We start from the raw sequence: 15,146 nt of genomic DNA, 5'->3' as shown, positions 1-15,146 counted from the left end.
GACCTCTATGCATCGCAAAATAATACAAGGTTGAAATATGTAAACAAGTGTGTGTTTAATCTTTAGGTTAGTTTTACCAATACTCCAAAAACCAGCTAAGACTAAATAATATTTTATCTTGCAAAGGAAGTGAAGGCTACAAGTGGATATCATTCAGCCATCAAAATCGTTAAGGAAACACAGGCTTCAAACAGGCTTGTGCAAGCTGTATGAAGTTCATCATCAGGGCAACTGATATTGTGACTCAGAAGTATGTAGGGCTCCTGCGTGAACTCCCAACAATGTCTGGACATGCTCCCGATGAGAAAGCAGATGATGTCCTGGGAGGTCTTTTTCAAGATCCAGATTAGGGCATCAGTGAGCTTCTGGACTGTCTGTGAAGGTACTTAGTGGCATCGTGTCTCCGCCATTTTGACCAAATGAGACTGGGCATTGCCTTGCACCAAAAAGTACACATAGTCCACTGCAACAATATAAAGTCTGACAATCGCTCTGAGGATTTGATCTGGGTACCTCACAGCAGTCAGGGTACTGTTAGCTACTGTATGACATGAAGGTCTTTGCAGTCCAAGGATTTGCCTCCTCCGAGCATCACTCACCCACCTCCAAACCAATCATCACCAATCATGTTACAGGCAGGACGATGTTCACCACAGTGTCTTCACACTCTTTCAAGCCTGTTGGTGCTCATTGTAAACCTGCTATTATCTGTGAAGAAAACAAGGTGCCAGTGGTGGACCTGCCTATTCGGGTGTTTTCTGGCATATGTCAATCAAGGCGCATGGTGCCGGGCTGTAGGAACAAGTCATGCTAAAGGGAAAAAGGGAAAACCCTCTTGCGAGCACGCGTATAAATGTGCCATCTCAGACTAGCTGGACTACCTGTGCAACCTGGATGGGCTGCAGATACTGTGTCATGCTACCAGTAGTGACAAGGACATAAGCAAAATACAGAACCTGACAACAATCCATCAGGAAGGATGAGGAGAGAATATTTGTCTGTGACCACCACATGCACCACATGTGGGTTTGCCTCTCCATTGCACCTGTTGTCACTTTAAAGTAGGATTAAGTAGGAAATCTTTTTGTTCATTGTCCACAAATTCACATTTTATCTGTTACCTTGTTGAACGAAAAAAAAAATATATATATTAAAGGGATGACTTGATAGCTGATAACCTGACCAAATATTACGTCTTTAAGGTGGTGGTTCTTGATCCTATCTAACTTATCTAACCTGTCTAATGGATCAGAGATCATCCTTTGATGAAAAAAGAGAGATCTGCTTCAGGCACTTAATCTGTCAACATGCAACTTTGTGATACTGAACACCAACAAGGCGTAAAACAAGTTGCTTAGCGAAACTGTGTACGGTGTGTGAAATCACAGCTTGTGTTTCTAAACAGTTTGCTGTTATCTGTAATTTCAGAGGGCCATTTCAAACACTTTAAAATAAGTGCAGCATTTGCATGAGCCTGCATGAGGTACCAGATGCCATGTGATAACACTTATAGGGCCACTGCTGTATCATTTGGTCTGACTAAATGAAGCAGAGCAGAGTTAAAGCTCACACAACCGGCATCTGTGAGTTCACATTATGTCCCCCAACATTAAGCGCTGTAATTGGCAGCTTCACTAGTTGATGCCTATATCTTGCTCTTACTGTCCATATGGGTAAGTGTCCGCTGGAAACCTCTCTTCGCTGCTGTAGCTTGTTCACTAGCAAGCATGTGCTGCTGTAGCTGTTCTACAGACCTTAGAACCCAGCATGTATTTATCGCTCAGAGAAGTTCAAAGTATTTTAATGATTAGCAAAAAAGCAGTACACTTCAAAACAGCCTTTCATCACAATGATGCTGCTGTTAAGAGTTATGAACCAAAAAAAAAGTCTTTACTCTCTAAAAACGACAGAGAACTGTCAAGAAAGAGTTCCCCATTTAAAAAACACAAATAGTAGCATCATTATTTAGAGGAATGATGCAACAAACTCTCATGTAACTCAAATAGGTTTTAAATGCATTTTGTTTCGTTTTTGTGCTCTGTCCGTACCTGGCATAGCATGCACCAGGTCCCCACACAGCACCATAAACCTGGGCTTGGGTCGGAGCTGGTTAACAGCCTCTACAGCCTGCTTGGTGAGCTCAACCTCATCCGCCCATTCGTCCCCTCCGCCATCGCAGTCCCCGTCCCTCCAAGCCTTCATCAGGCCAAGCTGAGGGTCTGCGGCCTGGATGAAGCAAAATGGTCCTGTCCACTCATGCTCTGCATCTGGAACAAAAAGGGGAAACCGGGGCGGAGATAAAATGAGAATTAGCATGACACACGAAAAGAGAAGAAATTGAGGGTCCAATCATTTTTCAGCCTCAGTTATATGGTTTTTAATATATCTGCCAGGTCTTAACTTCACATTTTGGCAACATCTGAACATTTTCATTTCAATATGTTTAGGTCACAAGATGTTTCCACAGAACACCGCATGTAGGAATAAGCAGAAAAATTAAAGCTTTAAGGATTAGGTGTCATCACAGAATTAGTCATTCAGCAGTGTGAGGCCTGCTGTGAAAGCTTCATGTACAAACCACATCATATTCATTCTTGGAATCAACATAACACTTGATTAGTTGAAAGCGCCGTGATCAGGATTTAAGACAGAGAAGTGAAGAATGAGGTGAAAAGGGGGGTGTAACACACAGCCTTTTGTTAAAGCTGTACATGTTCACTTCATGAGTCTCCAACGCTAAATAATTGACAAAGAACAAGTGTTTTACATAATCCAGATATTACATAACAGAAGGGCCCTACAGTCTAATCACCCTCAAATATTCGTTAACAATGCAAACTCTGCCTGGCTTTCCATGTAAAGAACAGGAGCAGACGCTCAGTGAGGCTCAGCTCAGCCATTGACAAGGTACAGTATGACATGAAAGGCACAAGAGAAAGCTTAGTAAAGTGATATGGAAATGGAGTCCCCATTGTTGCCCACAAATGGACAGATGCCAAGAGCAGGTGCAAAAAAAAAAAAACCAGCTCTCTGCTCCACTCATTTACGTTCCGCAGGATGTGGAAGCAGTGCTGTAGTTACGCGCTGCTGTCAAAGTAGAGAGTCTGCATCTGCATTCTGCACAAATCCGCTCACTCACACTCAGCGGGGTCTGCTAGCTGTTCAGCATCCACTGTGTTTAACATGCTCTCCGTGTATCACTCTCCCAAATGAGTTTATGATAATTCTTTCCTCCTGAGAAACTTGAGCAAAGATAGGAAAAGAAAGAGCGACAGAGTGTCTTGCACCCGCTGATGAATTTTGCTGCTGACAGTGAGGACTGCTGATGAATTCAGAATTTAAACCGCTGCCATGACCACTCTATTATCAAGTTACGTTTCCTGCTGTGGCACAGTCCTACCTTTATCTCAGCAGTCTTTGACAGTCCATTAGCATTTGCTTCTTTAAAAAAAAAAAGAAGGCAGATGAGAACCGTCTCTTAAACTGATCAAAAACGTTCATCGGCACATCTTGATCTCTTGCAGCTCAGCAGAATTCTCTCCAAGCTCTCTCTCAACTTATGGGTAACAATGCACGCCTTAGTAAGCAAATAAAACCTTCCATTTTCTGCAAAGCAATGCAATTCAAATGACACAGACACACAACTGGGCCTATACATACAATATACAACATGTGAATGAGCATAGCATGTGTTAGTCCAACTCCTGAGTCATTAGCCATCTTCTTTGTCAGTGCCCTTAACAACAAACACAATCTGTAAAGATTTTATGAGGCTGCAAGACACTCTCTCGCACAAAACCTGCAAGCTTTTCTGTCACGCTGAGCATACTTCATAGTACAATGTCTCTCTCTGGAGTCGGATGAGTGAACTATTTCAGAGACAAATGAAAAAGAAATAAAGAAGACACAAGGACTTGCGGGAGCTGGCAAAGCTCCCACGACAAGGAGTTAAGAAGCTGAAGCCTTGTGCGGCTGCGCTGAGTGAATACAACTTCAAACATGATTTCTAGAGATTTCTCAGGTGGCAGATGGTGCAGCCCAAACAAAACTACTCATCACTTGAGATGACAACGCATGGAAGCTTGCTTTCACAGCAAATAATAAAATACTGATTTCAATTGCTTCCCTTTAGGTTCCTTATAATACTACAGTTAATGTGGTATTGTGTGTGTGTGTGATAAAGATTCAAACTAAGAGAATACAGGGAGTGCAGAATTATTAGGCAAGTTGTATTTTTGAGGATTCATTTTATTATTGAACAACAACAACCATGTTCTCAATGAACCCAAAAAAAACGAATTAATATCAAAGCTGAATATTTTTGGAAGTAGTTTTTAGGGGGATATCTGTGTGTGCAGGTGACTATTATTGTGCATAATTATTAGGCAACTTAAAAACAAATATATACCCATTTCAATTATTTATTTTCACCAGTGAAACCAATATAACATCTCAACATTCACAAATATACATTTCTGACATCCAAAAACAAAACAAAAACAAATCAGTGACCAATATAGCCACCTTTCTTTGCAAGGACACTCAAAAGCCTGCCATCCATGGATTCTGTCAGTGTTTTGATCTGTTCACCATCAACATTGCGTGCAGCAGCAGCCACAGCCTCCCAGACACTGTTCAGAGAGGTGTACTGTTTTCCCTCCTTGTAAATCTCACATTTGATGATGGACCACAGGTTCTCTATGGGGTTCAGATCAGGTGAACAAGGAGGCCATGTCATTAGTTTTTCGTCTTTTAGACCCTTTCTTGCCAGCCACGCTGTGGAGTACTTGGACGCATGTGATGGAGCATTGTCCTGCATGAAAATCATGTTTTTCTTGAAGGATGCAGAATTCTTCCTGTACCACTGCTTGAAGAAGGTGTCTTCCAGAAACTGGCAGTAGGACTGGGAGTTGAGCTTGACTCCATCCTTAACCCGAAAAGGCCCCACAAGCTCATCTTTGATAAAACCAGCCTAAACCAGTACTCCACCTCCACCTTGCTGGCGTCTGACTCATCAAGACTCACTCTCATTTCATCAGTCCATAAAACCTTAGAAAAATCAGTCTAGATATTTCTTGGCCCAGTCTTGACGTTTCAGCTTGTGTGTCTTGTTCAGTGGTGGTCGTTTTTCAGCCTTTCTTACCTTGGCCATGTCTCTGAGTATTGCACACCTTGTGCTTTTGGGCACTCCAGTGATGTTGCAGCTCTGAAATATGGCAAAACTGGTGGCAAGTGGCATCTTGGCAGCTGCACGCTTGACTTTTCTCAGTTCATGGGCAGTTATTTTGCGCCTTGGTTTTTCCACCCGCTTCTTGCGACCCTGTTGACTATTTTGAATGAAACGCTTGATTGTTCGATGATCACGCTTCAGAAGCTTGGCAATTTTAAGAGTGCTGCATCCCTCTGCAAGATATCTCACTATTTTTGACTTTTCGGAGCCTGTCAAGTCCTTCTTTTGACCCATTTTGCAAAGGAAAGGAAGTTGCCTAATAATTATGCACACCTGATATAGGCTGTTGATGTCATTAGACCAACCCCTTCTCATTACAGAGATGCACATCACCTAATATGCTTAATTGGTAGTAGGCTTTCCAGCCTACACAGCTTGGAGTAAGACAACATGCATAAAGACGATGATGTGGTCAAAATACTCATTTGCCTATTAATTCTGCACTCCCTGTATGTATCTCCCTGTGTCTAGGTTTTGAATCTGATTCTTTCTTCATTCTTTCCAAATGTTCAGTGTGAAGTTTCAGTTCAATAATGATCCTCTGTTAGATGCCAACACTTGATGTTGTGACACATGACACGACTATGACTTTTTAAGTGTCAGTTATTTGACAATAAAATACCTAAACCACCACCTATGCCCAGTATTAAATAATACTGGACAAATGTCCAGTACTTAAACGACCACAAAAAGGAAGGAACTTAACGTTAGCTAACTTCTGGACTTTGATTCATTACTGAACCAGAGTACAACGCTACCAATAGTTTTGTAAACACAAGCTAGCAAGCTAGCTACCTAAACAAGCTTTGGCCCGGTTACTAAACTTAAATTAAATCAGCTGTCAAGTCACAGCGTTTGCTGTCAGACCTCTATTCTCTAACCAGCAACAAGAGCCTGTGTAACGACCAAGTTAGAGAGCGTTAGCTAACGCCTTAGCCTACACGATGGCTAACAGCCGAGGCTAAAGAAGCTAAAACAGTCGGCTACCTTCCGTCAGTCCGCTAAACGTCCGATGTTTTGCCCTGAGAAAGATATCATCACTCTTAGCCATACGATCCCCTGGTTAAAGAGTGGTCCAGGAAAACTAATTTGTCACTTTAGTGAAGCTGTCAGAGCGCCGAGGTTTGCAGCTCCAGCTGTCAGTGCAGTTAGCTAACGTTGGAGACTATCGATGATCGATTACTCTGCCTGTGTGTGGAGAAAAGGGCGAGTTTGCCTGAAAGCAACATGTCGGGCTCTAACATCTACATTTATCTATCCGCTGCAACATTTGGTCATACAACATAGCCGAGCGGTCATTAGTTAACGTTTACTGTTTAAATTAGGCCAGATTACATGCTATGAGCAAATCCCATCCATCCATGGGTCCTAACAGCTGATCCTGTCAGGGTCCACAGTGAACAGATCACAGGTCAAAGGTCGGCACTGAGCACACTGATCTGCTAAAAATGCATCACAAAGGAGCCCCCGATGTTTAACCTTTGAAAATCACTAAAGAAACCAGTCATTTTTATTCACAAAGTTCTTAATGGACAACAGGGGATGGGGATCGTGCACACTCTTTCTCCAATCCACTTTTTAAAAAAGTAAAATATACATATATTATATATATAATATTATATATTTATATAGATGGTATATATATATATATATATAAATATATACATTTTGTATATTTATATATATATATATATGTACAGCCAAATGTCCTGGAGTGGTTACTAACCTGTAGTAGAGAAAAGCGCAGAATGTCCTTTCAGTAAATGTCCATTCAGTAAATGATGCTATCTTGTTGCTCACAAACTACAGGCCTACAGAGTTGGATTGGCATGCTGTAACACAAATAGCTGTTTTATATGTAAGCATACAGCACCAATGATGAACTTTAATAGGGTAAACAGCTGTTTAACAAAACGTTATGGACCTTGGACAGAGGTTGGAACCTTTCAGCACCACGGAGAGGGCTCGTTTCAAGATTCACATCCATCCACCCATCCTCAGTCCCTGCGCTTTATTGGCCTGTGTTATATATTCTGTGTCTGTTATACGTTCTTTGGTTCTGCTATTACCCACTAAATAGATCAACACAGTATTTAGGCTCAGCTCAAATTAGGCAAATTAGTTAAAGTGAATTTTCCTTCATAGCATCCCAGTGTCCACAGCCTATGTGTTGTGTCTAGATGTGTATGCCAACGGTGCAAGCTTTGAATGTGTGACATCACTGTTTTGAAGTGGGCCACTATTCATTTTAAGAGAAAGATATTTTTCCACTCGGCTTCTGCCTGGGAACATGTCCAGCTTAAACAAAATCTGTGTCACACACAATGTGTTTGTTGCTTGAAGATAAAGAAAATACATAATCTATCTAATTTGATTGCGTCTTTAGTTTGGGAACTGAGGACTGGGTCTTCATGAGCGTTACCACTTAGGAAGACTTTACAAGATAGCCCCCGTGGATATTTGGCAGCCTTTTTACTGAAGGATGTTTTTCAAAATGTTTCCTCTCTTTTGCTGTGCCACTGCCCACTGCTACTACTCAAAATGCCTAAAGTGGAATAAGGGGGTGGGGGTCTACCACGTCTTTCCTAGACTGCAAAACATAATAGTGATGTGCGTAATCCGGGGCTTTTATCATAATATTTCACAATAAAGCCCCCACCCCACACACTCCTCTCTCACTGTCCTCAGATCTCGCAGTCTCACTCCCTCCTCCTGTTTTCCTCCTCCTCTCCTTTTGCGCACCAGGCTCTCCCACACTCGGCTCTTCTATTCGCTCACTGCGCTCTCATCCTCGGTGCGGCTTGTGTCTCTGCCTACCCCCCTGTGCGTAAGAGCGCACCGATGGATATGTGAAGTGGTGCACTCCTAAAAACGCGAAACCTAAGCCTGCACATTTCTTTCTGGACAGACGTTAGCTTCTGAGAGCGCGCTTTGGAGAGCCGTCGGATCAAGTTAAGCTCTTTCCACTGAGACTGTTTTATATACTGCGCGTTTTCGTGGAGGATGACACCTTAGTAAAGATGTTCTTAGGCGCGGATGACGGTGCGTTGCCATTTGGATGTATGTTGTTGGACTTTTCAGCATATCATGACCTTGCGCCCTTTATCCTCTCTCCAAGTCTTTTCGTTTCCGCCTGAAGTTGAAAGGAGGACAACGCACAATGAGAGGGAAATACTTTCTTCTTTGCTTCTTGTTGCTCAAACTTATGGCTCTCGTGTGCAAGGCTGACGGTGAGCCAGGACTCCTCGGAGGATTCGTAATGATCGCCACCTCGAACGGCTCCAGAGAGGAGGAGAACACGTCCGAGGAGACCCCGCACACAGAAGACAAATGTCGGGGTTATTACGACGTGATGGGCCAGTGGGACCCGCCGTTCATCTGCAAAACGGGCAATTATTTGTACTGCTGCGGCACCTGTGGCTTCCGCTTCTGCTGCTCCTACAAACACTCACGCCTGGACCAAAGCACCTGTAAAAATTATGACACTCCGGTGTGGATGAAGACCGGACAGACACCCTACAACAAAATGAACAAGATGCACGACAGCACCAAAGACAAGACGAACTTAATTGTTTACATCATATGTGGAGTAGTGGCCATTATGGCTCTCGTGGGGATTTTCACCAAACTGGGGCTGGAAAAGGCGCACCGACCCCAGAGAGAGAACATGACCAGGTAAGTCTCCGTCTGTCTCTCCCTCCCTCTCCGCCCGCTTCCCTCTGTGCGCTTGTTTACAAAGACTCTTGCAGTAGTAGCCTACGCACGCAGGGATGCTGAGCGCGCAACGTGTCGTTCTTTTCCTATTTTTCCCCCCCCTGTGCATATTATAAGTGTCTCCTAATAAATAAACTTAACACTGAAGTGCCACTAGTTATAAATGCGTCAGGGATATTACAGCTATATTCACATCCAGCCCCTGGTTACTGGGCAACCAGAACAACTTGTGTCATCTCCCTTGTAGAGATTTTTCTGAACAGGAGTGGATGTTACATGCTTTCTCCACTCCAGTCTATCCATTGTGATATAACATTACGTGAGCTACTCTTCTATGAGGCAGGGGCGGGTTCTTTCACTAGAGTAAGGCAGCATTTCCCTCCATTGTGTATCTGCCCGATTGTAGACCCGTGAAAAAGCTTTCATATGCACACTCTCATGGTGTAATGCAACAGTGTAAGTGTATCCGCAATAATAAAAAAAAAAAAAGCACAAATGAAGCCACATTTTATTCCACTTAGTTGCACTACACAAACAAACAAAAAAAGATTCTCTGCAGCAGCTCAGCCCAACTGACTAATTCAATTAATCATGTTATGCACAGTTCCTCATGTCTGCAGCCCTCATCCATCGCTTCCTCTCCATCACTGTCTCCCTCATCTCTCTGTCTGTGTGTCTGACAGGGCCGTCGCCAGTGTGCTGCAGGGTGGGTGTCCAGGTGAGCAGTATCGTGGTGAGGAGGCCCTTGGGATGCACTCGCAGCATTATGTTTCCAGGGCCACAAATCTCCGTGAGTTTCTTTCCTGTTTTTCTTGGTTATTAGTGTTTTGCACAGCTCTTTCCTGACTGTTGTGAACCATGTCTATAACTTAGAGCAGCATATGGTGGTGTGGGTGGTGTGTGTGTATGTGTGTCAGCAAAAATTAAATATGACTTGAATGTCTCCAGGTTGGTGTCACAGTGCCCTCATGAAGGAGGGATTTAAGGATTGACAGTGAAATCAAGCCAGTCATTACAGCAGGACTCATGAAGTCATATCTAGTTAATGGTGCACAGTCATGAACCCAGAGTACATTGCGTGCACGGGGAGAACACACGCATCCTTGAAGGCCCCCTTTTTTCGTTTCCAACGATGGCACTGGTTTTCGGATTTATCTCGCACTGGCCAGATACCCATCCGTTTCATAACACGTTAGAAAGAGAATATCTGCCTGTCTTCTCAAATCCTGTTTTTATTTCAGTATGTGCCCACATGATATAATGAGACAGAGAAAGAGGGAAGTGGGAGTGTGTGTGTGAGTCGGCGAGGAAGTGGTGGTAGCTTGTGTAGGGGTACTTGAGGGGTGGTGGGGCTCTGCGTTCGAGGGGTGGTGGTAGAATGCAGGCGCGTATGAATGCCGTCTATTTCTGTTGTGTCCCGTGGGCTGCTACAGTACCGAGTTTCTTTGTGTTTCTAACACCAAAGATCAAACTGATGAATGCACACGCTCACACTCACTCACACACACATACACACACATACACACACACTCAAATATGCACAAACATGTGTATAAATACATGCACATGCCATACACGCATGGAAATAGTGGATATACAGCATTCGGAATCCCTCAAAACAATAGGCAGACATAAAATCATTTTTAAACATAAACCATGTATTGTAGACACAAATTGACTGTACACACGTTCACCCCGTTAGATGCTTCTTCTTCAATCCCGGTGTTAGTGTCAAGATACACAGCAGGTGAATGGAATATTGTACGGTTTCATCTCCCTGCAGCGGTAGTTTTCATACATCAAAAAGACTGCACTTTGGCTTTGTGAATGCATTTCACCATTTAATCTTGTTTCGAGTTAGAAAGCTGTAGGAATAGAGTCCACATGACTACAATGTTAAGTGCCTTTATCGGTATGTGTTATTGTATAACACCAAAAGCATCCTAAATTCTCCAAAAACGTTCCCTTGAATTTCACAGTTTCTGTTTGCAAACTCTACACAGTTGAGCCTCAAACCATCACCAGTGATCTGGCAAGAGGTTTGCCAGAATAAAATCAGGAGGAGTACATGTATGGAAGTGGCGGGGGATTGAGTAACTACTTCTATTTGCGAGAATGAGATAAATATGTAATCCTACAACAACTCCCCTGGCAAACGACAAGGTGACATAACCCTACTCAGCATGAAGCACTACGCCCACAGACCTCAACGTTATGATGAGAGTGCATCTCATAGAAAAAGGGGTGAGAAAGGTTACATTCATTAAAATGGTTTGATTTCACAGATGTGGAATTTCAGTAAAACAATAAATAAATAATAAATAACTCTTTCAGCCAGTGCTGGGGTCCGCTCCAGTGTGTTTTTTTTTTTTTTCATCTCTTCACTGTGGGAAAGATGAGATAGCAATCACCTGAGTGCCAGGAGGACACTGCTGTGAAATTATTATTTGCAATGTGGAACCTGCTCCCCTGAACCTTATGATCCTTGGGCTTGTGGGTAATCATGTGGAACGTTATTAACCTCTGTGATCTGGCAGGATCATCGCCGACATCCACCTGATTGGTTTGCGCGATCCCTCGGTTGGCGAGTGGGGGTGATTTATCATGGAACCACGTAAGGGTGGTAGCAGGGGAGAAGAATTAGATATGGATTTACTGGATTTTGACATGTTTTTTTTTTTTCTACATGATTAACGATAGATAAATAGACTCAATAGTGCATGATAATTTCTCATTTATGTTGGGGCCTGTGAGTGCGCAGGACCGACAAGGGAAGGAGGCAGGAAGTGCGAAGTGAGTGGTAATTGCAATGTAAAGATAAGTGCTCACGTTTAAAGGGCCGCCGTATGTGCACATACTTGAGCACACAAAGGAGCTGTTCACATACAGTGGAAGACTGTGCTGAAAAATCTATTTTTAGTGCAAACCACATATTGATTATAGCTTATGGCCAGATTGCCCTGCTGCTGGCACCAACGAATGTGCTCTCTGCTGCATGTAAAGGAAGGGGAAAATTCCTTTGGGCTTTGTGTGACTGTCAGTCATAATGCTACTTGTCTAGAAAGGAATCGCTGATGACCACCACTGTTTTATTATTTATATGATTGTGTTATATAAAGCGATTTATTCAATGAATTCGTCAACGTGATCTTATAGAGCATCAAGCAGACTTCAATACGCTTTGCGATCCTTATCACACGCGCCACAAAAGTGAGAGGAGCACGGCATTAGTTAGTAACACAAAGGCCTGATGCATTTGTTTGTTCTGTTGGGTGCCCCATGTGAATTTAGCAGGGGGCCCTCGCAACCTGCTGCATATTAAAAATGGACACATTGGTTGCTTTGTGAACCAGAACCAGCCAGCCCACCAATTCCCCAGTTGGGATGACTGGCAGACTTTCATGTCATCTCACAACCCAAAGACTTTGTTTGAATCCTTAAAAGGCTGAAAATCCTGCGTGTCTTTGCTTTGAGCATCAAAGAGCCGAGAAGACAAAGATGGGAGGAATGAAGAAAGAGGAGAAAGCGAGGATGGGGAAGGAGAGGGAGCAGTACGGATGATCTCAGTGGCAGCGCCCACACCGATGGCAGCGACCGATTTTAAAGCGCCACAATATGAAAAGCTGCATTCTTGTTCGGATCGAGCTGGTACCATTTCACTGTGACAATGTAGTTTATCGCGCTGGAAACGAGAAGTCGTGTGAGTTTAAGGCTAATTGACAAAAGCAGCAGCTGATCTCATTGTTACTACACTTACTGTATAATCTAATGGAACCGGGTGTGAAATGTAATTGGAAAATAGTTATCCTTGTCAGTTACTCCACACAAAACACGTCCTCCAGACCAATGTTGTACTTCTCAGTTCTGTTCTGTAATTGTCATTTTGAGTATCACACTAAAGAGCTTTACGTGGGCAGAGCTATTAGTTTTATAAAGATAAAACACACACAGGCACGCTCACACACACATACCCAGCACTCTGTATTCACAACTCATCTCACCATTTGCAGGCTTAATTACCTCCCCAGCAGTTATAATCTTTTCCTAAACATTCGGAGATGGGAAGGATGAAATTTTAATAGATAATTGCTTCTGAGATTGCACAGGCACGAGAAAAGGCCCCTGTCTGCGAAATGCTGCAGCTCCGCCTTGCGAGCGTGCACGAAACGCACGCACGGCGCGGGGCCTGTCAAAAGGAGCTCTTCATATCCTTTGTTAAAAAGTAGGTGACTGTGTGACCTTGTCTTCCCGGCTGTCATCTGAGCCTTCAGCGTGTCACATCTGATTGCAGAGTGCCAGAGCAGAAAGAGGAACTCCCGCTAGTGAATCTACACACGGCGGCGGCGGCGACGACCGTAGAAACAAGCAAAGCGAGGCTGTGAAAGAGAAAATGACAGAGCTGGAGGTAGTTATCTGAGGCGTCACTCCAGCGCCGGCTTCCATTGAAGCCCTGCCTCTGTCCTTGTGCTCAAACGGTCAGAAAAAGCAGGTGCAGTTGAGGCTCTCTGAGTTTTCTGCCAGGCTCGCAGCACATTGAAGCGACAGTAAAGCTTCCACTATATCTACAGCTAGTTTTTCTGATCCAAACCATTGAGAAAACATTTTTGCTTGTTTTATTTTCCAGCGATTTGATTATTCACAATACACAAAACACATTTCCTGAATCTGTCATAGTTGAACTTAAGATACACAAAAACACAGCAGCTTTCACGTCTCCCTGGATTTGTCAGCACCAGTTGCCACCACACAGTTAGTAACCAGAAAATTCTAATTTGGGCAGCGACGTGTAATCCCTATAGTGGGAACAGCAAGTGCAGTTATTGCGGCAAACACTCACTGAGCAGAGGAACAACTGGTGGATCTCTCATCAAGATACTCACGTAGTTCTAATAAAAAGGTCAGTCAAAAAGAATTGTAGCTGTGACTATTAATATAATGCTGAGCACAGTGTGAGGATTTTTCTACATACCAGCAGGGTGCTACGAGTTGGTTACCCCAGCTGAGGAGGTGTGCAAACTCTTCATCTAATGCAAAATAAATGCAGAAAATTACTGCTGCTACTTCTTTGGCCGTTTTTGCAGCTAGAGTAATGACAAATCTCTCTTCAGAATAAAAGCCCCTCAGTGTTTAAAGCAGTTGAATGCTTTTAATTTGAAGCAGCAGCAGTGGGATGTTCCACTTGTATTAGCAGCAGTGTAAGACAGATTTGTAACTCTGTAGTTGTTATCAGTGAGATTGAATGATGCTCAATTACGTGCATGCTTCCTAATGCATGTATGCATCATTTCCTGCGAATCCCTTGTGTTCAGGTCGGCCTCCTGAAGTGACATTATCTGACACCGAATTGCAATTTTAGAAAAAAAAAAGGGGTTTCATCATTACCAGCTTAAAGAGAAACAGGGCTAACAGCTAATCACCAAAATCCAGAGAAACAGTCTGAGGATCCTGTCAGACAAAAACAAACATGCCCCACAGCATGCTCTGTTTTTAGATTTAATTGCTCTAGTCTATAGCTTTCATATTTGCTACCTAACACAGAAGAAATTTAATTAGCTGTGAGACCCTAATGTCCTATCATATGGCTATTAGTACAGCGGCATTTTAGGGCATATTTGGATTCAGACACTTGCATTTAGAAATAATAATGACCATGAGCCCTATCTCGCAAAGTTTAAAGTTTTGGCAGCAGGTGAAAGTAACACTAATCAAATTTCAGTCTTGTATTGGAGCTCGCTGCACAGAACCCCCCTTTTCCTCTAGCTGCCAGACATCAGGATTGGTCTCCTCATAACTCCATGCATTTTAGGTGATGCTCTTAGTTTGAGCACCTCGTCACCTCTAAGAAACCACCATTGCTTTCCAACATTTTCACACATTTATTTCGTGCCACACACATTGTTTTTGCCATAAGAAAAGTGTAAATCAGGAGACCGTAAGTAACTGGCCCAGATTCTTTGAGCAGCGGTGTCGCCTCCACCTCTCCAGAGCCTCATTCCTGCAACCTTTCTGTGCCTAATTATCTTAATGTGAGGCCCCACAGCAGCACAGGGACACCATTAGACTCCTGTTTATTAGGGCTCTGGGGCTGCACAGCCAGGAAGCATCGACCAGCAGCAGACAGCAGCACTCAGGTACAGAGGGAGGCTGGCCAGGGAGGAGTCAACACAGTGTGCAGGGGGGAGGAGACTGGGATTGAGGACTG

The 15,146-nt window shown here is 43.4% G+C and overlaps 2 protein-coding genes across 2 annotated transcripts in view; one reads left to right on the top strand and one right to left on the bottom strand.

Annotated features, from left to right (window-relative positions):
• The window catches only part of cpped1 (calcineurin-like phosphoesterase domain containing 1), a 29,767-nt gene extending 23,365 nt beyond the window's left edge, over positions 1-6,402 (bottom strand). Inside the window, exons 1-2 of the mRNA XM_026351753.1 lie at positions 6,218-6,402; positions 2,049-2,267 (exon numbers count right to left, since the gene is read on the bottom strand). Coding sequence (XP_026207538.1) covers positions 2,049-2,267; positions 6,218-6,281 — 283 coding nt within the window. The 5' untranslated portion in view covers positions 6,282-6,402. The remainder of the gene's footprint in view (positions 1-2,048; positions 2,268-6,217) is intronic.
• Positions 6,403-8,079: 1,677 nt separating this feature from the next.
• Positions 8,080-15,146, top strand: part of shisa9a (shisa family member 9a) — a 44,600-nt gene continuing 37,533 nt past the window's right edge. Inside the window, exons 1-2 of the mRNA XM_026350733.1 lie at positions 8,080-8,905; positions 9,628-9,734. Of these exons, the coding sequence (XP_026206518.1) occupies positions 8,391-8,905; positions 9,628-9,734 (622 nt within the window). The 5' untranslated portion in view covers positions 8,080-8,390. The remainder of the gene's footprint in view (positions 8,906-9,627; positions 9,735-15,146) is intronic.

The sequence above is a fragment of the Anabas testudineus genome, chromosome 19 (genome assembly GCF_900324465.2).
Source record: "Anabas testudineus chromosome 19, fAnaTes1.2, whole genome shotgun sequence".
NCBI lineage: Eukaryota > Metazoa > Chordata > Actinopteri > Anabantiformes > Anabantidae > Anabas > Anabas testudineus.
The sequence above is the reverse complement of the archived record's forward strand: the minus strand, read 5'-3'. Positions and strand labels throughout refer to the sequence as shown.